The following is a 24,589-nucleotide window of genomic DNA, read 5'->3' as shown; positions in this document are numbered from 1 at the left end:
TTTTATTAATATTAGTTACTTTATTATTTTATTTATAAACGATAGTGCAAGTTCTTTTCTTCAATTTATAAAATGAACAAGTGCTCAACTAATGTCAATTATTTTTTATAAAACTGATAAAAATATATAGAAAATATCTAAGACAGGATGATGAAAAAAAAAAGAAAAAAAAATTTCCTGTAATTTAAGCATAAGTCTGCGGCTTGAATTGGCTAAGACGAACATCAGCCTTATAAGTGAAACTAAAAAAAAAAAAAACAGATAGGAAGAAAGGAAGGAGAAGGAAAAAAGAATTAAAGGGATGAGGCTTACCCGAGTTTTGTTATGCGGGAGAATTATTTGCTGGCATTCAAGAATGGCGTGTTTTTTTCTTCTTAAAAAAAATCTTCATTATCTAAGTATTACTGTAAGAGTGAAAAGGAAAGGTGCCGTTGTTGTAAAAATGTATATCTCTGCCATACCTTGACAGCCATAAAATTAAAATCCTGAGGAGAAGGGGTTGGCGCAGCAGGGCAGCGGATTTCCCCATGAGGAGGGGTGTGAAGCACAAAAAAGGTGCGTTTCAATACCATAGTTTTTTTCTAGACGAGAGTCCAGTTGCGCAGGGGGGGAGGCGGGGGATACTATTCCTCTGTGCGCTATTATGCAGAAAACTAAATGAAATACTGAAAAATGCACCAGTCTGGGGCGCAATTCTTGATAAAACAAATGTCAAATAGCGTATTTTGAATTGCCATAGTCAACATTTTGCAGGACACATGTTTTATATAAAGGAGGGAATACTGAGGACCTAAGACATACTAAGGAGTTGAGGGTCATCAAATACTTTTAATTTTTTTTATATCTTGGGAAATCTCACATTCACAGAAAATAAGTGGTACAACGTAAATCTAAGAACCAAAATAGGATAAAAAGAAAAGAGAAAATTTAGAACTAAAAATAAAATCAAAATGAAGCAATTAAGAAAAATAATAAAGCAAAACACAAAGGTTTTATTACAAGCACGTATTTAGGATTTTTTTTTTGGGGGGGGGGGGAGCAAATAAAACAAACAAACATTATATGTTATGGAAGTTATCTACCTATTACATTAATAAAGCTAACATTAAGGTTACGAACATAAAAACAAAATAAGCAACGAAAGTTGTCTAAAAATTCCCCATTTTAAGGTTGAAACGAATTAAAGAGATCGGCCATGCACAGAGTTCTAAAGCTTCAAAGAAAATTCTAAACTCCACACCTTTCTTTATTCATTTTGTAATTAATCATTAAACATTTGGGGATTGGCATAAACTTTCAAAAGATGTTGAAACTGTTAAGCCTTTGGATTAATTGAAGTTGGCAGGGCAAAGGCCGATGGAATCCTACTAGGGGGTAGTTTCAAGGGAAAGTGCCCCTCACCCCAGAATATTGGAAGTTGCACTAATCAGAGGGGCGAAAAATAACAACGAAACTTTCAAAAGATGTTGACACTGCTAAGCCTTTGGATTAATTTAAGTTGGTAGGGCACTGGCCGATGGAATTCTTCTAGGGGGTAGTTTCAGGGGAAATTGCCCCTATCCCCAGAATATTGGAAGTTGCACTAATCAGAGGGGCGAAAAATAACAACGAAACCTTCAAAAGATGTTGAAACTGTTAAGCCTTTGGATTAATTGAAGTTGGCAGGGCAAAGGCCGATGGAATTCTACTAGGGGATAGTTTCAGGGGAACGTGCTTGTCACCTCCCAGAATATATGAAGTTGCACTAATCAGAGGGGCGAAAAATAACAAAGAAACTTTCAAAAGATGTTGAAACTGTTAAGCCTTTGGATTAATTGAAGTTGGCAGGGCAAAGGCCGATGGAATCCTACTAGGGGGTAGTTTCAGAGGAACGTGCCCCTATCCCCAGAATATTAGAAGTTGCACTAATCAGAGGGGCAAAAAATAACAACGGAGAAACCCAATTTTCGCAGGTACCCCATCCAAACATTAACTCTGTGTCAGCCATTGGATTGGATATTTTCTACACATTTTGACATGCCAAGAGCTGTATTGCAGTTTACATTTACTGAGCAGAAGAAGTTTAATGAATAAGATGAAGTTATAAATTTTCTTAGGGCTAAAAACAGGCACAAGTGTGAGAATTTAGATGCATTCCCAATGTAAAGGTAAAAATACAACCTATTTAATAGAGCTGCCAGCTTTTTAATTATTTAATCAATGCAGTGACATTCAAATGAACTGTGTTTTTCCTTCATATCAATTTAAGCGTTAGAGAACGGTTTATAGTTTATTAATGATCATATACACACCATTCATGCATATGTCTGGAAATTAAGAAGTAAATAAGATTTTTTTTTCTAATCTGTGCTGAAGCTTAGATTATTTGCGTACTTTTTCAAGATCCATTAGCTATCATCTACTTTATTTATTTCTTAATTTTTCTCTTTCGCTTTTTATTTACATAACGAGCGAAAGCGAAATTACAATATATATTGTGAGTCACAACACCGCTTGTAACATAGTTTTAAACGAGTGAATCGATTTACCTAAGTATTATAAACGAAAAAAAACAAGGATAAAGATCCTCCTGAGCCATTGCTGGCACATACTATGTCAAAATAACATTTCAGATGCCGGGTCTACTTTTTAAATCGAGAAGTAGCAAGCCTGTTGCCCAAATAGAACTGTTGTTGCTGTTTCCCAAACAGAGGTTACTGTTGCTTGTTGCCAAATAGAGCATCAATCCTCTACTACCACAGTGTAACATTATGACTAAGAGTGCGCTAAAAAACTCGAACTCACCGATTGTCATTGGTTCAATATTGATTTCAAAATGTTCCTTAATATGAATCCCTCCAACTGGGGCCCGATCACGAGAAAACACTCGGAGGGCTTTCTGTCGGTCGAAGGGCATTTTGCGATTCAAATCTGTTGGAAAAAGTACCTCCCTGTAGACTTGGTTTGGTAGGAGGTTGGTAACAGATATATATCCCAATTCAATTGTGTGCTCTACGGAATCGTCACTTTTTGAATTATTTGTGTACCTAAAATAAGAGAATCATATGAGTCTATGCTACAATTTGGGTCAGTTAGCATGGCAGAGAGCGCCAATAAAGATGAAAATAGACACACAATTTTCAAATATGCTATCCCTTTATTTTAATTGGAAAATATAAGTGAAAGAAAAGATAATGAAAAGAAAAAAATTGAAACTGGAAAAAAAATGTTTGTCGCACTTCAAATAGAGTAGGCAATCACACATTCGATGGTATCGCATTCTGGAAACGACAGTGACCACTTCAGACCAAAACAATAATATTGCAGTATAGGTAAGAGTGACTCGACAATGTCTCGTACTATGGTACTATTCATGACGATTTAGTCCGAAGTTCGGTTTTGTCAATTACACTATTTATGGCGATTTAGCCAGATGTTGGTTGTATCAATTACACCATCTATGACGATTTGTTAACAAGTTGGTTGTTTAAATTTTACCATGTATGGCAATTTATTCCGAAGTTGGTTACGTCACTTACGCTATTTATAGTGATTTCTTCCAAAGCTTGTTGTGTCACTTAAACCATTTATGGAAATTTTGTCCGATGTTGGTTGTGTCAATTACACCATTTATGTCAATTTAGTCCCAAGTTGGTTGTGTAAATTACACCATTTATGGCAATTTAGTCCGAAGTTGGTTGTGTCAATTACACTATTTATGGTGATTTATTCCGAAGTTGGTTGTGTCACTTACACTATTTATGGCGATTTAGTTCGAAGTTGGTTGTGTCAATTACACCATTTATGGCAATTTAGTCCAAAGTTGGTTGTGTGAATTGCACTATTTATAGCGATTTATTCCGAAGTTGGTTATGTCAATTACATTATTTATGGCGATTTAGTCCGAAGTTGGCTGTGTCAATTACACTATTTATAGCGATTCATTCCGAAGTTGGTTGTGTAAATTATACCATTTATGGCAATTTAGTCCAAAGTTGGTAGCGTCAATTACACCATTTATGGCAATTTAGTTCGAAGTTGGTTGTGGCAATTAAACCATTTATAGCAATTTAGTCCAAAGTTGCTTGTGTGAATTACACTATTTACGCCGATTTAGTCTAAAGTTGGTAGTGTCAATTACACTATTTATGGCGATTTAGTCCCAAGTTGGTTGTGTCAAGAACACTATTTATGGCGATTTAGTTCGAAGTTGGTTGCGTCAATTACACTATTTATGGCGATTTAGTCCGAAGTTGGTCGCGTCAATTACACTATTTATGGCAATTTAGTCCCCTGTAGTAGGAATTTATTGCGGGATGGGGGGGGGGGGACTGAGAATCCAAATTCGGGAGGAATTATTTGATAGAAAACACCAATCTAAAATGTAAAAAAAATGTTCAGTTTCCTGGTTTTTGTCGTATTTTACGCGTAGAAATGCAAATATTGACGCAGATAATGATTGATGACCGAATTTTGCAGAAATGTGTGTTGTTGTTTTTGCATTCTGTTCAAAATAAACCTGGGTCATTTCAGATCTCTGTCAGAGGCTCCAATTTACGAATTTATTTTTTAGGTGTTGTACTTTTCAATACATATTGGGGGCTATTTTTAAAATTATAAAACCCCGCCCCCCCCCAAAAAAAAACATTAAAAATACAAAGGCGTTTTTCAAAATACAGGCGGGGGGTGGGGGGGGGGGGGGAGTATGGATTTAGGAGTCAACTATTCACAGCCATTAAACATGGTTAAACTTGAATGACACTTTACGCCAAGCAAATTTGACAATTCGGTTGGGGCTAAGGAAGAACAGGACGCCCTTGAATATAGTAAGAAGAGGTTATAAGAAAAGGTTGAAAGGAAAAACAAATTTTACAAGAAGATGCAGGATTAAGTTCTAAATAGAGTTGGGTGGAGGAAGACCTTTTTCAGCTTTGCTGCAATGAGTTGGGGGCACTAATAGTTGCAGCATTAAATTATTTTGGACAGTTTTAGCAATTAGTTTGGACATGTTTGCAGCCACCCTAGATCCATACAGTAAATGGTTCATGGATAAGAATCTGCTTTCTAAAAAGTAATTAAAACAATGAAAGCACGCATAAACTAAACATCAATCCAAAATTACGTACTACTAGATATGGACCATTATGGACTGTATCCAAAATTACAGACTACTAGGAAAAGTTAAAACAAAATCCACTTACAGGAAGTTGCTAAGAACCAAATCGGCAATTCCCAGTTGCCCATCAGTTTCAGTAAGTCTCCATTGAGCATGCTTAAAACAAATTTCTTGAGTTCGAACAAGGCTTACGAAACCTCCAGATTGGCGGCTAACTCTTTTTTGATTGGCTGAGAGTTGTGCCTCCTGTACGCAAGATATTAACATGGCTAGTTCCTCATTGACGTTATTAACAATTTCTTTGCATTCTGATTCCTAGAAGCAAAGAAAAACAATTAGTAAAACAAGAATGATCCCAAGCTTAGCTGGGGCAAGAGCGTAGAAAATAACAATCCCAATTACACCGACTATCCTAAGTAGTAAGTTTATTTGTTTTATAGTAATATTAGGCTAAAACCCCCTTCCAATAACAGTACGAGGAATCCCCATGCAACAGAGGTACAGAGTAATATCAAGCAACCTTTTTAAAACTAAAAGAATTATACCTTTCCTTCGAAAATATTCAATTGCATATACTAGTTGTTTTTTTGTCATCTGTTAGGGTTGCTCTGTTGCCCAATTCTTCATTCACCCTACGATTAAATCCATTAAAATTTATTTTCTTACCCCGTATTTGATCGTTATATTAAAAATTTTTTTAAAAAAAAAGCATGAAAAATACAAAAAAAAAAAAAACACAGAGAAACTACAAAAGGTGCTGGAATAAAGACTTACAAAAGAAAATTTAAAAAAAACGCATCAAAAATATATTTATATGTATTTTTTTAAGTTTTTACGGATCAGACAAAATAATGGGATGGGGGGAGGGGGGGGTTCAAAACTGGGAGTCCCCCCTGGACAAAGCTTTGCTGAGAAGAAAAAACTATCCGAGGGTGTGGCAAAATACACCATCTTGATAAAGAACAAAATAAAAAATCCGGATGCAGCTTCTGCATCACAAAACCGTACATCTAAAAAACTTCACCAAATCTATTCATACGACCAGTTCCATTTGACTAAAATTTTTATTTGAATAGTTCTAACCTTTTTCTCAAGAGCTTCAATTTCCTTGACCAGCTTCTCATCAGCCTGATTTTCTAACAGGGCCTTATTGACAAAAAAGGACTCTTTTTCGAGGCGTCTTAACTGGGACAGAAGGAGACTAATTTGATTTTGTAACTGCTGAATTGGCTTTTTTTGATCTTCAATATTAGAAAGCTGCAACTGGAAACGAATCTTTTGTCGCTTCTCCATTAAGGCCTTTCTATGTGGCTCCACGTATAGAATCAAATTATTAATGACGTCCAGAACCATTGCATACTATAAAATATTGAAAATAAAAAAATCATGAAGACAGTACAAAAAAGGGTGACATTTATTTACTTAAGGCAAGTCATAGAGGATATTTCCAGCTGGTGAAAATGAAAATATAATGTAAATATTTCGAAAGAAACCTCCGCTCAACCGTCCTCAGTACCAAAATAGAAAACAAACACACCGTAAAAACAATCACTAAAATAAACAAAAAAGAAACCGTAAAAAAGGAACGCTATCAATGCAACGGTGAAAGGGTAACTGAATAAAATATCTGATATTTCAGACAATGGTAAAGACATGTTTCAGAAAAGGGTAATCTTTGTGACATGGGAAATATCGACACTTTTCAATAGCATCATTCAATCGACATTGTACCGATGAGTTTATATATTTATGGTATCGTATCAGATATCAGTAGCATTTTGTATTCGTATTGTAGTTGTATTTGTATAAAGTATCAGTAGAGAGTAGTATTTGTAGTCAGGAGTATTAGCTAAACTTAAAATCAAAGATAGAAAAAAGCAAAAAAAAATCATAAAGACAGTACAAACAAGTGCGGTATGAATTTAATTAAAGCAAATCATAGCATCTCGGACGTGATCATGTCCCAGGAAAGTGCAACCACTTTGTTTCTATAATAGTTTGTGCATCAGAAGTATCGTTAATATTTGCATCGGTAATATTTGTGCATCGAATATCGATACTTTTCAAGAGTATAACTCAAACGACATAGTTGCGGTAATGGATCAAGTTTCATTAGTATTTGTAGTTGAGGGTATTTGCTAAACTTATTTGGCAAGCTTTGTTAATTTGAAAAGTGATTGAATAAATAGTCATGACGGTCGCGTCCAATTAGGCTTTGACAATTACTTTGTCACTGTTCGATAGTGACATTGTGACGATGGTTCGAGAGTGACATTGCATATTGGCCGCGACCGACTTCTGGACGCGAGTGTGACCACTTTGGAACGAGGCTAAAATCGGTTTTGCTGCATTATTAGTAAAGATAAACGACCACGTTTTGGACAATGGTACAATTTACGGCAATTTAGTTCAAAGTCGATACTAAGTTGTCTGTCATAAGCAGTATTTTAATTCACGAGAAGTGTTAAATATTTTAATTAAATTTTTAATATATAGAATTGGTTAGGTATTTAATAGGATGCGTTCCAGGCGGCGTGCTTTCCATAATTCTCAGCTGTAGTTTCCATAATTTTGTTAATAAAATATTGAATTTTCATCATATTTTGGTATGATTCATTAGGATTAACCTAACTTTACTTCTTGGGTGTGGTCGATGTAATAGGCAAGTACCGAGTAAATAGTCGTGACGGGAGTTTTTAGGCTTTGGCGATGATTTTGTCATTGATCGATAGTGACATTGTGACGATGGTTCGAGAGTGAAATTGCATATTAGACGCGACCGACTTCTGGACGCGAGGGTGACCACTTTGGAACGAGGCTAAAATCGGATTTGCTGCAGTATTAGTAAAGAAAAACGACCACGTTTTGGACAATGGTACAATTTACAGAATTTAGTCCAAATCAGTACTAAATTGTATGTCAGCAGTCGTTCAATTCGTTCAAAATATTGGAGGTGAAAATATTATCAAAACCATTGAAATATATAAATTAGATTAAAAATTTAATACTAAATTGAATGGATAAGATTAAATTAAGTAGATATTAAATGCTAAATTAAAAACCGTAAAGTAACCAAAAATATTAAATGTACAGCTATTATAATAAGCATTGGATGCTATAGTAGTGAGAAGTATATAAATCATTCTTCCATTATTTTTCTTTGTTTGACTAAATATTGGAGAAAGCTTTGTCCAGAAAACAATTGATCCTCAGAGTTCGAGCTGATCATATTTGTACTACAAATAAGACATAAAAATTAAACATACGATACGTTACCGCTTTTTAACAGTCAGATGAATGCGAACCAACTGATTTGAACACATTTTTAACAAACATGAAGAAAATTAGCAGCACAATAACTTTTGGTCTAGGCCTAACATAAAATCGATATTTGTGATACAGAAGACAAAAAACAAAGAAAGGCTAAAATACAAGAAAAGGCGGATGAATTGCTCAAATCAAATTTGTCAAATAAAGGTCTCAACATTTTTTTTTGAAAATTAAAACAAATACGTTATATTCGACGTGTGTCATCCGTGCAGTCGACAGTCGGCGTACAGTCGACGCCTATCATCCGTCGTGTCTATTTATTAAAACCAACAAAATTGGGCGATATAGGCAGGTAAGAAGGAGTTCAATTTGTGGGACCGGAAGGGGTATACATACAAAGAAATAACAAAAAATAGGCAAGTTATATGAAACAATACAAGCATTTTGGAAGAAATAAATTTATTCAGAGGTGGGCATGGAACCGAAAGCCCCACTGCATACTCGACAGTAGCAAGGTCATTTCATTGTTCTTAACTCTGTCATTTTCTTTTCCTGACAGTTTTCATCACACTTTCCTATGTTCCTGTTTTGTCACTTAGGATAGACAATAAGCATCGATCCAAAATAGCTTCTTTTTCCTATGCTATTATTAGAGTGTAACTGGTTATTTTTTTTATTTTTTTTTATTTGAAAACTCTATATGTTTCTTAGTCTTCTTCGCTACAAACTTATGCCTCTGCCGCAGCTTGCATTAGAAAATAACATTGCAATGAGTGGGTTTAAAGGATAATAATTATTCTAAGCTTCATTCGCGAAAGATTTCACTAATACATTTATAACAAAAATAACATTTAGAACTAGATAGATAAAATTTTTACTTCAAACTTACGATTGCAAATACTAAGCAGCATTTTCCGGGTCAAGGACAAGCAGAAGTTTTATGACAATTTATTTGAAGTAAAGAAGAATAAATGCCCAAAACAGGAAATTTGATATGTAATAACATTAAATACAGAACATTATACGATAATAGTATGGGAAAGGAGTGCAAGGGAGTGCATGAGTGTGGCAATACACATCAGATTTTTTGGAGAATGGGAGATCGGGGGGATAAGGGAGGTTTAAAGTGAAAAGATAAGCATAGGGGCATTGGGACAGAGTGGTTATTTTTTTTTTATTGATCCCGCTTTGTTGTATTTTTTATAATACAAATGCCACGTGACAAAAATTTTGGAATTTATAAAAAAATAAAGTACTGTATAACCTCAAAAATGAGCAGCTGCAAAGACTATCGTTAAAACAATTATAAACAATAAAATTGAAAACGAGTGATAAGCTAGACACAACTCAATGTCAAAAACCGGCCTGTATTTGTCAAATTTGTAAAAATATTAAACTTCGCATGACGAATACGACTACCACCTGAAAAATACAGCCGTTTTCATTTTGAAACACACAATTTTTTTTTCAGGGCCTTAAAATATGAATTTGAAAGAAAATGACCCAAAAAATCTGATTTATAAAAAGGTCGGGTAAATTTCAGATTTAGAAGAGAATTTGGAAAAATAATGAAGGAAGGAGGTAAAATAGGAGGTAAAATGTTTTAACAGATAGAAAACCGACAAATTAAAAGCAAGAAATGGTAACCTAAAAATTTTGATCTTTTGAATAAATCCAAATTCAAAATAGTTTAAAAAAGAGGGCTTTGTCCCCCCCCCCCTCGCTAGAAGACCACACAAAAAATGTATGGTATTTTTCGATAGATAAAAGAACTTTGTTAGAAAAAAACATTTTCTTCCGAACTTGACCTTTCCCGGGAAAATTTTCCTAAGATCCCCCCTCCTATACAAAATTTTTTGTGGACATTTTTCTGAGAAAGCCAATTTTACCTGTAGGGAATTTGTGCAAATATTTAAATCATGATGAGTGAGCGTCAGTGAATCGACAGCCCTTTCTCTCTTGGTCCAAATATCGCTAAGGTCATCTAATGGAGGGACAGCCCTTTCTCTCTTGGTCCAAATATCGCTAAGGTCATCTAATGGAGGAGGGGGGATGTAACAATCCCCCTCCTATACAAAATGTTTTGTGGATATTTTTCTGAGAAAGCCGACGTTACCTGAAGGGAATTTGTGCAAATATTCAAATCATGATCAGGGAGAGTGAGTGAATCGACAGCCCTATCTCTTTTGGTCCAAATATTGCTATGGTCATCTAATGTAGGAGGGGGATGTAACAATCCTCTATCATCGACGGATCAAGATTATCATCACCATAACAAACATAGAAGATATCACATTTGCACCTGGAGACGATTCTTTGGAGCTAGAAAAAAACAACTATCAAAACAAATAGAGGTATATCACCAAAAACAAAGACAGTAAATATAACATTAAATTTAAAATAATAGTTTACAGCATTTACAATGTTAAAAATTATGTATAATAACTCATGTTTATAATATTCATTTCAAATGACATTGAAGGACAGGTCCCGGGAGAGTGTTGTTAGTTATCATCTTTCTTTAACCAATTGTATTGCTGTTTCTAAATTTTTTTCATGATTCTGTCCTGTTTTTTTTTTTACTCCAAAATATGAATTTTCTGGGCTTGTGATAGTGATTTTTGAAATATCCATCTTATTTTATATTTCTTGGTTATTAACCTTTTCTTTATGTGATGTAGAGGGAATATTAATCAAATCCTGAAAATAACTATTAATATCCGTTCCTTATCATTACAAATTTTCAAAATATCTATTAACTTGTATCTTTTTACGTAATGCATTAGTGAAATTAACTTATAAGATTTAATTGAACACAGTCTAAACACATGTTATGTTTTTTTTTTTTTTATTTTTTTGTAAAGTTCCATAGTAAAAACAAAGGCGATAAAACTGCACGTATACATCACTTGTTTATTCAGGTCTAGCTTTCTTATTTCTTACTTATTTATCTTTTAAAATTATTTTATCTTTTATTTAATATTTTATTTCATCTTTTTACAATTATTTTACCTACTTATTTTATCTCCTTCATTATGAACCATTTTGATTCTACTTTTTACGTGCAGCTGGTGGTCAAAAACTACAAATAAGGTAGATTAGTCTGAAAGTTGTATAAATAGAGGAATACATAATTCCAGTTGTGTTTAACTTTATGACTAAAAAATTAGCAAATTTTTTTATAGGAGTGAAAGAGACTCAAAAAAAGTAAGCAAATGGTGGACGGCGGAGTAACTACTCATACTTTGTGTTTGATGAGATTTCACTCAAATTCAATCAATGTCTCTGTATATTCAATCGTATACACAGTTGTAGTGTATATATCTTATATAGATATACTTGTGTATATATGTGTGCAAACATGTGTATATCTATGTGTGTTTACATGTGTATATCTTGTATATCTTATAGTTAAACACAATTCTTATAGATTACACACTATGTTATAGTTTGAGTGCTCATAGTCACTGCTCACATTATTGTAAATACATAGTAAATATAAGTATATATAGTAAATACGTAGTTAGTAAATATTAAATGCTAAAATGAATAGTAAATTGCTCAAATTATTAAGGACAGTGAAAATCAAAGTTAAAATGTACACTGGATAAATATTGTTACTTATTTTCACCCAGATTGTCCTTTCCGAGGGGATTCTGCATCGGCCTATCAATGGAACTAATCAAATGGAGCTAGATATAGTAAATATTAAATACTAAAATGAATAGTAAATCGCTCAGATTATTAAGTGCAGTGAAAATCAAAGTTGATTTTTTGAATTGGTTAGGTGGAAACTGACACAACTACAAAAATCTTCAAGATTAGGAAAATCGATAATTTGACTATCAAAGCAAACTATCTTCGATTGCAGTTATGCAGTTTCAGTAGTATTGGGTGCCAAATCAAAAAAAAAGAAGAAAAAAGTGGGTAAATACTGATAAATCAGCAAAAAAAAAAGCTAAAACGCCTGAAACTAAACAGCTTACGAAGGTGGAGCTTTCGTTTGAAGTTTTAATTGTCTTTGCAAACCAACGGATTATGTTTGAAGTTTTCTGGACGAAAAGCGTTGTCAAATTTAACTAATTATTTTTGAATATTATTTCCAAGGTTTAACGTGGCAGCACTGACGAAATTATCGTAATGCCTTAAAAAATTTCATTAATTTGGAACAACTAAAAGAAATATTTAGAAGATCGCGGTTTTCAGGCATGAGTAGTCCAAAGATGGGCTCGAAAGGCAAAAATGGTTTAGTTAAAAATGTTGATTTTCATATTCTTTGTACTTTAAAATATTTTTTTTTGTATCTATGTACATCAAAATGTTTCTCACCATATTTCTTGCCTCTTATACTTTCTAGTGGTTAAGAAGTAAAAATTACGCCAACTCTCAAGGTTATTCTTCAAGGCAAACACAATATTTAGAAAAGGCCCAAAAGCCAAATTATGGCCCAGATAGGTGTTTTCAGATAACATCTCCACCACCCCTACTTCCTAAGTTTGAAAGATCACTGATCAAACTTGGACTTTGCTTTTGAGTTTACTTATAAATTACTTTATCCAGACTAATAGCTTTGGCAACATGATTCCCAGCATTTGGCTGGATTCCAAGTCCAAATTTAAGAAGTCTATCAAGAGATTCGTCTCCTTATCTAAAGTAAAAAAGAAACACACCGTAGTATTAAATAGAACTAAAAAACTAACATGTTTTGTTCTATTATTATTTACTTGATAACAATTCCATACAATATTTCAAGCCTTAAAAATATAAATAAGAGAGGAGGTAGGAGCTTGAAAATAGCTTTCAAAACCTAATTTGGTCTGTAGATTAATTTTGAAAGTTTCGTTTACTATTTAAAAACTTGCAGTTTTAAAAGCCTTAGAATATAAGATATGACTCCAGCATGCATTTCATTTGGAATTTGTTCGCAAATCTTTTTGAAAACCTGCATATAAAAACACATAGATAACTGACAACTCATCAAATCATCAAGCCACATAAAGCCAACGCTACCGCGCAAACTCATCTTCCAAACCTACCTTGTTCTTAACTCCACTCTTTCGTCCCTCCCATGAGGCCTACTTACTTTAAATATTGTCTTATTGCCTCTTTCCGATCCATTCAAGGATGTCCAACCTTTCAACCTCCCTGAATGCCCAAAACGCATGATTTGTGCTACCCACTATCCTTCATCCATTAACAATTACTTAGCAATCTTAATCATTTTTCCACTATAGTCCAAGGCATTGGGATCAAATTGCACTTTCTGTGCAGATTACTGTTTGATATACTATCCTTCAAACGAGTGTGTGGATGGCAGTTATTTAATCCCTCAATTTAATAAGCAGCTAAACAATTCAAGCTAGCAACCAAATTTTTGAAGAACAATTTTAGATTCAAGAGAATAATAATGGATCCCAAAAAGAACTAGAAATGCGACGTCAAGATGAACATGATAATTTTACATTTCATTTTTAATAAGAGAATATAATAATTAATTTTTTTTCTTACAAAACAAAATAACTTACAAAAAATCTTACAGTACTTACAGTACATAAAGTGGTATAAGGAAAGCTATATTAAAAAAGTTCGACCACCCCAAAAAGAGGTACAGATAAATTTGTGAGGGCCGAAGGCATGAGTTGTCGGACTTAGCCATTGAAAGGGGATCACCTGAGGCTTTTGCAGAAGCCGAAGGCCCAATCATCACCCTAAAGAATAAAATGTAACTTATGATAACAAACATGCGAGATCTGGGCCAGCACTGCCGACCATAGCGAGCGAAGGGAAACTAATTTTGATAAAATCCATATTTTTAATGTCTCGTTTTCTTTTTATCTTAAGATTTTTCCGACGTAATAGGATATTATTAAATTCTTTACTCTTTTAACGTTATTTTTATTATATTTGTCTTGATCGTTAATCAAAACTCTTACTTGGATTGGGGTATTATCCGGGTCGTTTTAAGGTCCAACAGTTTAACTCACAAATACACCGACAGAAAGTACAGATCCAACCAAGTCTAGTATGTGCGATAACTCTTTTTCACCAATATGTTCAACACCAAGCCACATAATTGCTGGAAGCCAAATAAAAATTAATCCCTATTTGGATAAGACTAAGTGTGACTATATACTATAATAAGTGTGACTATAATATATTATAGTCACTTGACTATAATAAAGTGAGTATACAAGTGTGACTATAATACGAATTATTGTACATGGTGACGCCGAACTAGGTTATAACCAGTTCGAACATAAAGATAAATGCATAGAATGACGTCTTAAAAATAGACCAAGTATAGCAAATACCACAAATTGTTAATATAGCCAGCGTTCAAAAGAAAAAATATATTTATGCATCAAAACAGATTTTGAGTTGAACTTAACGTTAGTATACCATTTCTCATATACATGATATATCTTGTATATGGCTGGTTTGTGTAGTAGACCTTTGATATAAGAACATCCTTCGCTCAAATTTTTCTTATCTTTTTGTGTCAAATTGAAGATATTTTTTGTTTTGGGAAAGCAAAAGCACAGAAAAGGCCAGGTGAACAAACGCAGAAAGCCGCAATTCTGGCTTCCCTAAGGTGCTTGAACCGTGCTGAGCAAGTTATTTAGGTCTACCTCTGTATTATCACCCTTAATTGCAACTGTTCTTGTTGGATGCCTGGTTGCAATTTTATCAGCTCTTGTATTGTAAAGCGACGCCATTAAAAAAATAGGGTGAGGGGTAGTTTTTGTTTTGTCTTTTGAAGATACTAAAACTTGTTTTAAGAATCAACAAGGGGGGGGGGGATTTAAAAAAAAATGAAAATAAGGTATCTCAAAATTAGAAAGCAAATGCCCCTACACCTTTACCCCAATTTGTACCCCTGGTGTTGCAGTAGGACTTCCATAAAGATCTCTGTCTACAAAGATCTGTGTATGCTCTCACATCAATGGACTAACATCATACCTAGGTAAGCCTTAAGATTAAAATGGAATTCACCCACTTCCATTCGTTCCAAGCATCAGCAATGAAAATTTTATTAAAAATAAAAGTTTACACTTTGCAGCAAGTAATGCCAAGAAATTTCATTTTCCGGTAAAAAAAAAGACAGCATTTAAATATCTTATTTATTAAACTTGTCTCCCCTAAGTTAAAAATACAGTTTATTTAACCATTGATTATAGTAAGGAAAAGGAACTAATATCAATTAATGTTTGTAGTGGTGGTGAAATGTTCGATTCGGAATATAAATAAATCAATAGATGGTGTTTTGAAAAGTAGCCTAGGCAAATCGTATTCCACAGGTCAAATACTATTTCTTTAATTTTCTTATGTACAAGTAACTACCCAAATACATTTTCAGTATTTGGTTTGGGTAGTTATAAGAAAACTAATTCAGTAGCCACTGCAATATCCTGTCCTTGAGTTTCTGTAGGTATAGTCACTCTGGATAATACTTAGTGGAACCTCAAAAAATGGTGCAAAATATGGGGATACAGACTCACCACTCACAACAGCTACCCAGCTGTTGTGACTGGTGCCCTTTGTCATAAGCAATCGAGGAGCAACTATCGCTCTTTACACTAAAGTTTGTCTTTTTGTCACAATTATTTAAGAAACACGGCTCAAACACAAGGGCTGTTAAATTTGAATGAAACATAATCCTAAAAAACTTTAAGACTAAAGCATAAAGAGTAAAGGTTGAGGAAGGGGCAGCCCCGTTCATATACGGAATAATTTCTACTTTTATTCTTCAAATTTATCAACAACAAAACAACTTTAAAAAAATCATACCGTGATAAAAAGTTTGCCAAATAGGACCACTACCGCCTCAACTCTCTAAAAGGTCAGTAGGATTTTCTTTTTAATGGAAACAATATGTCTTACGAACAGTATGTATTCTATTTTTAAAAACATGAGAAAAAACAACAACAAAGAACAAAATTTAAACAAGAACATCATAATGCTAGAATCAGAACTCAACATGCACATAATAGGCCAATAAAGATTGATCAGGTGGGCAGCTTCACTTCCCTTGGTAGTATTATTAGTGAAGATGGTGGAATCAGTAAAGATGTTGAAAGTAGAATAGCCAAGGCTCGGGGTGTTTTTTCACAGTTAAAAAAAGTTTAGAAGAATAGAAAGATAAGTCTACAAACCAAGAATAGACTATTAGAAGCTACAGAGATGACAGTGGTCAAATATGGCACTGAAGCATGGGTACTCTGAAAAGTGGATGAAGATTTGCTAGATGTTTTCTAGAGAAATTGCTTACGGATTGTTCTGGGTACCCGGCTGACTGACCGTATTTCAAACAATAGGCTATACGAAAAATGTGGTTCAATACCGCTCTCTAGGGCTATAATGAAAGAAAGGTTGAGGTGTCTAGGGCATGTTGTACGGATGAAGGATGACAGATTGCCGAAGATTGTTCTTTTCGCCCAACATTCCAGGGCTAAACGGAATGCAGGTCGTCCTCGTCTGGGATCCGAGGACGTCATAAAGAAAGATTTAAAGGAAATGGGAACTTCGTGGGCAGATGTAAAAAGGGAAGCTTTGAATAGATTGGGATGGAGGAGGAGCGTGCGTAGCTGTGTTGGCCTCAGGCGGCTTCAGGCTGCGGTGAGTTGTTAGTAGTAGTAGTAGTCTATTTAAAAAAGGTCTGTGATCATTCCTGATTACGTGATGTTGTTTTGTGGTTGATAATATCAGACACATTATTATGAGTTGCCAAAAAAGCATGAAAGAGAATGAGACTATTTTCTATATTTTTAATCGTAATAGAATTATAATTGAATTAGTTTTTTATTGTAAATGGAAAGGCAGTGTGTAGTAGTAGTACTAGCAATTTATCAGAGGCAACGGAATATACATAACCACAATACTAGGGGTACGAATTATTATTATACTTCACCTGTAGTGTCTGCCAAGTCTAAGTTTTCTTTTATTATGAAGGGTATAAAGTTATGAAATAACTGGGAAAATGAAACGAAGAAGATAGAAAATTGAAAGAAAAATCATTGAGTAAGTATTTATTTTGGAGGAGATTTGATTTGATTCGATTTATATTAAGTTTTAATAGTGTGTAGGTTGTTGAGCCAGACTCCAAAGTATGGACATGATACGTAGTTGCTGCACCCGTAGTATTAATATTACTTTACATATTTTACATTTTTTTCTTTTCTTTTTTTATCTGTCTTTTTTTCTTTTTATCTTTCTTATTATAGTAGATTTAAATGATGTTATATGTATGTGATTTTCAGCTAATTCACCCACGTCAACCATGTGGTTTTGGGTGAATCAAATGATTTTTGTAAGTAAATTGTTGTTAAGGTTAAGTAAATACATCATATCATATTATAAAGGAAATTTAAAGGAAATTTAAGAAACAGGAAAATTTAATGAGTGAAGGTTCCCTCTTTATTTAAAGAGAAAAATCACAGAAAGAAAAAATAACGAGGTTTTTTCTTTATTTAAAAAGGAAAATCTTAAGAAGAAAACTTTTAGGAAAAAAATCTAAAAAAGAAAAAATTAAAGAGGGAAAATGATAAGAAAATAAAGTGTGAAACTCAAAACTTGGTATATATTACAGAGTATTTAGGTTGTCTGAATTGCCCAAAAGTATTCTACAGAACATCAAGTAAGTGTTCTTACTTTCGGGGCACCCACCCGTAAAAAGTGACGGATACAAAAGGCAATCCACCTCAAAGCAGAACAACAACACCAATAACATCCACAAAGTCCTATTGTAACCAACGTTTCAGAAGTGTAAAAAATAAAGTTAGAAGCAAAATCAGCGGAGGAAAATAAATCACTGGTGGAAAATAAATCAGTGTAGGAAAATAAATAGAAAAATCAGCAAAATCAGGAAGCGAAAACCTGTTAATATTCAGTAAAATTGAACAAGAGTAAGCGGATTATTTCTCATCAGTAAGATCATTGCCTGTCTAAATGTCTTGTTAAATATGTTTACTTTAGCCTAGCCTTCGGTTTTTACATATGAAGATTCAAAATATTTTATAATTTTCTCTTTCTTTTTGGAGACCAGCATCAACTTTAAATGTAAATCGAAATTTGTGTGTTTTTTTTATTATTATTAACGATGTGTCACAAAAAACATAGCAGTTAAAATTCTATGCAACACTAACAAAACAAAAATAAACATTACCACATTACATTCATAATAAACCCCGATACGAATTAGCATATTTGGGACGACCCAAAAAATGTATAAAAGATAACTTTTAAAATAAATTCCCATTATATCTAAGATACCCTAGGGCTTACATATCACAGGTACTTACTTTCCAAATCATCCTCACTGCCTGCACTAACAGTGGCATAATACTGCAAACCTTCTAAGTTGCAAATCCACGATGTTTTACTCACCAGTGTCTGATCCTTCCAAACTGGCTCATGAACTCTGTTTAAAAGTTGAGCTATGGCGGCACTTAAGATCAGATACCCTTTGGTTTCACAACCTTTGAGCAAAACTTGACTGTTGACGAATTCAACTGAAAAGTAAAATGAGGACAAAGTAAGTGAAATAACATAAATTTAACCACAGTGAAGTGATATGAGTGTGAGTAAAGAGAAGCAGTACGAGTAGGAACAAAGGAAAGTAATGTCAGTTTATCCAAGTGAAGTAATATGACTGTGGGCAAAGTGAAACAATATGAGTGAAAAAAAGAGAGCAATATGGTTTTTAAAAAATAGAATAAAAACGAGTGTATACAAAATAAAATAATATGAGTGAAAGCAAAGTCGAAAAATATGAATGTGAGCGAAATGAAGTAATATTGGTCTGAGCAAGATGACGCACAAGAGTTTTATTGCTTGGCTTGAACTTTTAGTTTGATAAATATTATTAAAAAGACATGACATTAATCTGCAAAGAGAGTTGTCTCACGGCAGCAGTGAGCCAAATAATACAAACAAATCTCATACTGATGTTTCAAAACAAAAATGTTTCAAAAATGTTAACTCAAAACTCTAAACTAGGGGTACGGAAATATTTGTTGTGCCAATCATGTCGGAACCACCGTCCAACTGAACCAAAGTGCAACTGAACCACCGTGCAACTGAACCACCGTGCAACTGAACCACCGTACAACTGAACTCCAGTGGAACTGAACCACCGTGCAACTGAACCACTTTGCAACTGAACCACCGTGCAACTGAACCACCACCATGCAACTGAGCCACCATGCAACTGAACTCTCATGCAACTCAACCACCGTACTTACATTGGGTAAAACACAACCTAGAATCTTCACATGTTCAACCTTGTTGGAATTGTTTGCTTTTTTAAGTCTTTATATAAATTACTGTCAAGATGATTTATAAAAATGCTCTGTTGTTGTCACAAAAACAAAGAAAATCGGACGTCATAAACTTTTAAACCCAGATTTATTTCTCTTTTTTATGTCTGTTAATTGGGGTTCCCTTCACCCTGTCCCTTTCTGCGGGTCTAAGCGTTTACCCCCTTCCCCCGCGGAAAATTTCCCCTCCTCCACCGACGGAAACCTCATCACCTGGAAAATAACCCCCTTGCAGACCTTCTGGTTCTCAAAATTTAAAAATCTTTTTTGAGTCGTGTTATTTTTTATTTTAATTGAGAAGTTACAAGGGCAGTGGAAAAGAGGAATATATGAGTAAATATAACCCCCCTCCATGCAAATACTTTCTTCTCATGAAAGGATCCTCCAGAAATTTCTGCACAAAAGATTATCTGATATGTTTTCCAACGACAGGAAGACGATCTGGAAGCATATCTCAAAGGGTGCATTTTGATGCCAAAACAGCTCAGCTCTCATTGAGCCTTCAAATAAATACAGAATTAGCTCTAAGGGAGACCAGGAGGATGGAGGTAGAAATTGTTTGATAAATCCCAGGCATTTCTAGTCTTTTTTTATAAGCCGGAAGTGATTGGAGACTAACCAACCGCAAGAGGTATTTTTTTTGTGGGGGGGGGAGGGAGATTTTCCACGGGTAGGTATTTTTTGGGAGGGGGGTATTTTCCATGAGGTTTTATTTTCCGCGGGGATATATACCTTAAGGGATATTTTATGTGAGGGGGAGGGGGCGTAAACGGCGGCTCTCACCGTCTAAAAAATGTAATTTTTTTACCACTTTGCTTATTTTTTTGTTTTAATTTTTTGGTATTTTCTACACACGTAGTTGTTTATCGTTTGGTTTGAAAAAGTTAATTACCTACTTCAGTGCAGTCGTTCAGTTTCACGATGGTTCAGTTACAAGAGGGTTAAGTTGCAAGGTGGCTAAGTGGAACGGTAGTTCAGTTGCACGGTGGTTTAGTTGCATTGGAGTCCAGTTTCACGGTGGTTTAGTGGTCCGGGGATTCAGTTGCCTGAGGATTCAGTTCCAAGGTGGTTTAGTTACATGAGGGTTTAGTCAACTGGGTTGAGTTGCAGGGGGGTTTAGTTACACGAGGGTTTTGTTAAATGGGGGTCAGGTGCACGGTGGGTCAGTTCCAGGAGGGTTCAGTTGCACGGAGGTTCGGTTATACGGTGGTTCATTTACACGGTGGTTCAGTGACACAGTGGTTCAGTTACAGGGGTTCAGTTGCTTGTGGTTCAGTTACATGGTGGTTCAGGTACACGCACACCGGGGGAGACTAAATACTAAAAACTAATTACCGGAACCAAACAACTAGCAAAACAAAGAAGAAAAAAAAACGAAGAGAAAATCTAGTAGCTAGCCAGTACCAGAGCAAACTGAATATTCAACAACCATAGAAAAGCAAACAACTAACATAAATGAAGAACAAATAAAAAAAAATTAACAGTATTACGGTACAAGAGAATACTAAGCATTAAATAACCAGAAAAAAAAACAGCTACAAACAAAGAAATAAAACTGAGAGAAAGTTAAGCAGGCGGGCGGTACCAGAACAAACTAAATATTAAGCAACAACAAAAAAGCAAACAACTAACACAAAAGAAAAAAAGAAACAAATCAAAAGAAAACTAAACAGTCTGACGGCGCGAGAGGATACTAAGCACCAAAAATAAAAACACAAAAAAGAAAACAGGGAAAAAAGAAAAAGAAAAAAGAGAGAAAGTTAAGCAGTCAGCTGGTACCAGAGCCAACTAAGCAGCAGCAACCAAAGAAAAACCAACAACTAACACAGGAGAAAAACAAACAGATAAGATAAAAAACAAAATTAACAGTTAGACAGGAGAAGAAGAAACTAAGTATTAAATAACCACAGGCAATTTAAAAAAGATATATCAAGTATTAACGCCAGTAAACTTAAACAATTAATTAGCAATGCTGAAAGACTGATTAGTATAGTGTTAAGGTTTGAGTATGAAAGGTATCTTAAATTAATGAGAACGAAGAATGTTCAGAGCTGGAGAATGAAAATTTATAGACTAGACGATTACAAAAATAAGAAAAACAGCTGTTAATAAGAATATTCCATTTATAAAATTAAGAATTTTAACTTAAATTTTATTTATTAGTTAAAATAGAACTATGCCAAAGAAAATTTCATTTTCCCTTTTTTCCAGAATTTAAAAAAGGTTTTATATATATTTTTTCTTACGTATTTTATTCAGTTATGTTGTTAAGCATATTTTAAATCAAGGCTTTGTTCCGTTAATGAAGTATTTTCTTTGTTTTTGTAATTTCATGTATGTATCATATATATTCCTCGATTCTGAGGAAAATAAATAATAATAAATAAATAAATAAGAAGAGTGGTTGCAAGGTTAGGCAAATAACAAAGACACACAGTTTCAATTTTTATTTTCAGTGAAGCTATAATAATTCCATGCCCTGTGACCCCATTTTAGACTCTCTTGGGCCATTTTCTACTGATACAGCATAAAATTCCCCCATAACAAAGTGAATTCTGATGAAAATCAAGCCTCTTATGGATTCCTGGAGTTCTGAGAACGAAATAAAAATTTACTTTAGAACTAAACGTTCCGTAAACTATAAGGTGCAGGATGTATTATACCAAATATTCGCCAAATAGAGTAAAAAAGAATTTTTTTGAGATCGACTCCAAGATACGTCAAATAGATCAAAGATAGTAGTGATGGGCATAGCAGGTCCAAGGTTGAGATCATTTTAGCTAAGCAAAGCAAAGATTACAAAAGCAAACAAAAGATGACAAAGTAAAAATCTAAAGCTAAAGATTACTTTAATACATTTTACGAGAGCAACTAAGAGATACGCCTGTTAGATTACAATAGTTGTGGTAGCATGGTAATAATAACATAAATGTCGGGCACTACCAAAAAATTACCATATTAAAATTTAGTGGACAGTACTATCCTACCCTATAATCCATCTCACCATATAACCGCGGTTCACTTATACAATCAGTCCCCCCCCCAAAAAAAAAACAGGGGAAAAGTCGCGTAGCTAAATAGAGCTGGATAAATGTCTCGGTATTTTTCTTATTATAAAAATTTCCTTTTTTTACACTCAATTTCTTTATATATATTTAAATGAAATATAAACAAAATCTGAAAGAAGATATAACTGCCCCTATTCTTTCCATTCGGCCCTCAGTTTTAATATTTTTAGTATTTATCTCCAGTGCGGAGGACATTTGCCACCCAACACTCTCCTCAGCAATTTGAAGAGATGCAAATAAGAACACTGATTATTATGCCTTTTAGGCTTAAGGGGGCACTACTCTAAAGCTAGTACTGTCAGAGAGAAAATTCGTCATATCTTACTTAGCCAATTGTTATGTAGGACATCATCGGTTTGACAGGCAGCAATCCCCTGCAACGCTGGTTCATTCGCATCAGCAACAGGATCTTCGCTAAAGACAACGGAACTGCTGTCAGCTTCAGCAATCAGTTTCTTCAGCATTCCAGCAGCATGTCCAGATTGAAGGCGAGTAATTGGAGATGGTGTTGTGATGCTTGCCTTAAAAAAATAAATGGAAAACCAATTTAAAAATAGATACATCAGGTTAAACTGCCGAAATCATTGAATCAGGTTAACTGCACAAAATATAAATGGCACAAAGCATAAATGCAAGTCAAAGCGTAAACAAATTTTGTGTTGATGCAAAGCGTAATTGCTAACTTTAAATTACTTACTACAAACCTTACTTTACTTTAAAATTTTTAGCATGTTGACCTCTGCGTTGCGCATCTCCAAGGTCCACTGGGTGTATTTTAGAATCCTTCAATAAACCAGTTCATTGATATTAAATAAAAAGACTACAACTCAAGATGTCTATGGACATGGTGGAAGCCATCTTCTCTTGGTGCCCCTGAGAGTAACAGACAAAGATAGAGATCTACTACTGCTGATTTCGGTTGCCATCCAGACAATGGTCGACCTGTCCAGTGCAAGACCATGAGGCAGGGTGTTGTGTGAATAAGTTGCCGTAATTGGATGGATCAAAGCCAGTAGTGACTGCAGTATCATGCCTTGGGGAGGTCAATCATCCTGGAAATAAATAGCGCCAACTATGGCACAAGAAAAGGCGTCTTGAGGAGCAATCCGAAATAGGATAAAGAAGTTCAATTGCTAATACCGGCACGAAGAATCAAGTACTTTTGGCTGCAGATAGCTGACAAATGGCGGGTGGCTCTCCCTCTATTTTTAGGAGTATTTGTTACCGGCACAAGTTCGTCTGATGATGGACGAAAACAGTGGTGAACTCCATAAGACAAACAAGGGGAGAAATAGAAGGAGAGAGTAAGGAAGAGATAGATAAGGCTTATTTCAGAATACCACACCCAAGGGGCAACCAATAATCTAGGGGCTATTAACACAATATTATTGTTATAATCTCTTGGTGTGGGGTTAAAGCGCCCTTAGGGCGTGATTGACATAGTTTTGCGGATTTGCCCATAATATTAATTACAATAATGCTGTTAAATATTTTTTCAATTGACTAATGACAGCTAAACTGCTTGTGGCACTAGTGAAATTTTATATTTTTTGTTTAAAACAAAATCACTAGCCCACTTTTAGTATCAGTATTTTCGTATCAGTAGAATAAAAAATCAGCCATTTTAAATGGCTTCAGGTTCTCTAACCTATATCTATGACACTTGTATCACCTACCCCAATAGTCGTTGCAGGAATCGGACTTCCAAGACCATGTGAAGGGTCCATGTTTCTTCCACGAGGTTTCAAAGGACTAGGATTGCTTTCAGTGCGGAATACATTCAAAACATCTGGTGACAAATTTTCTTTTAACATTTTTGCCTTTATTAAGCTGTCGTATAA

At 34.5% G+C, this 24,589-nt stretch overlaps 1 protein-coding gene across 1 annotated transcript in view; it reads right to left on the bottom strand.

Annotated features, from left to right (window-relative positions):
* Positions 1-24,589, bottom strand: part of LOC148945882 (protein hobbit-like) — a 192,442-nt gene that overhangs the window by 13,763 nt on the left and 154,090 nt on the right. The window contains 10 exon segments of the mRNA XM_089097541.1: positions 2,785-3,026; positions 5,181-5,410; positions 6,179-6,454; positions 10,255-10,429; positions 10,605-10,687; positions 14,299-14,319; positions 14,350-14,441; positions 18,664-18,873; positions 23,074-23,269; positions 24,425-24,589. The exon segment at positions 24,425-24,589 is cut by the window's right edge and continues 3 nt beyond it. Of these exon segments, the coding sequence (XP_088953667.1) occupies positions 2,785-3,026; positions 5,181-5,410; positions 6,179-6,454; positions 10,255-10,429; positions 10,605-10,687; positions 14,299-14,319; positions 14,350-14,441; positions 18,664-18,873; positions 23,074-23,269; positions 24,425-24,589 (1,690 nt within the window).

This window comes from Artemia sp. Qi Xiang Cuo, chromosome 12 (assembly GCF_049724085.1).
Source record: "Artemia sp. Qi Xiang Cuo chromosome 12, ASM4972408v1, whole genome shotgun sequence".
Classification (NCBI taxonomy): Eukaryota; Metazoa; Arthropoda; class Branchiopoda; order Anostraca; family Artemiidae; genus Artemia; species Artemia sp. Qi Xiang Cuo.
Note: the sequence above shows the minus strand (reverse complement) of the source record. Positions and strands in the feature narration are given on the sequence as shown.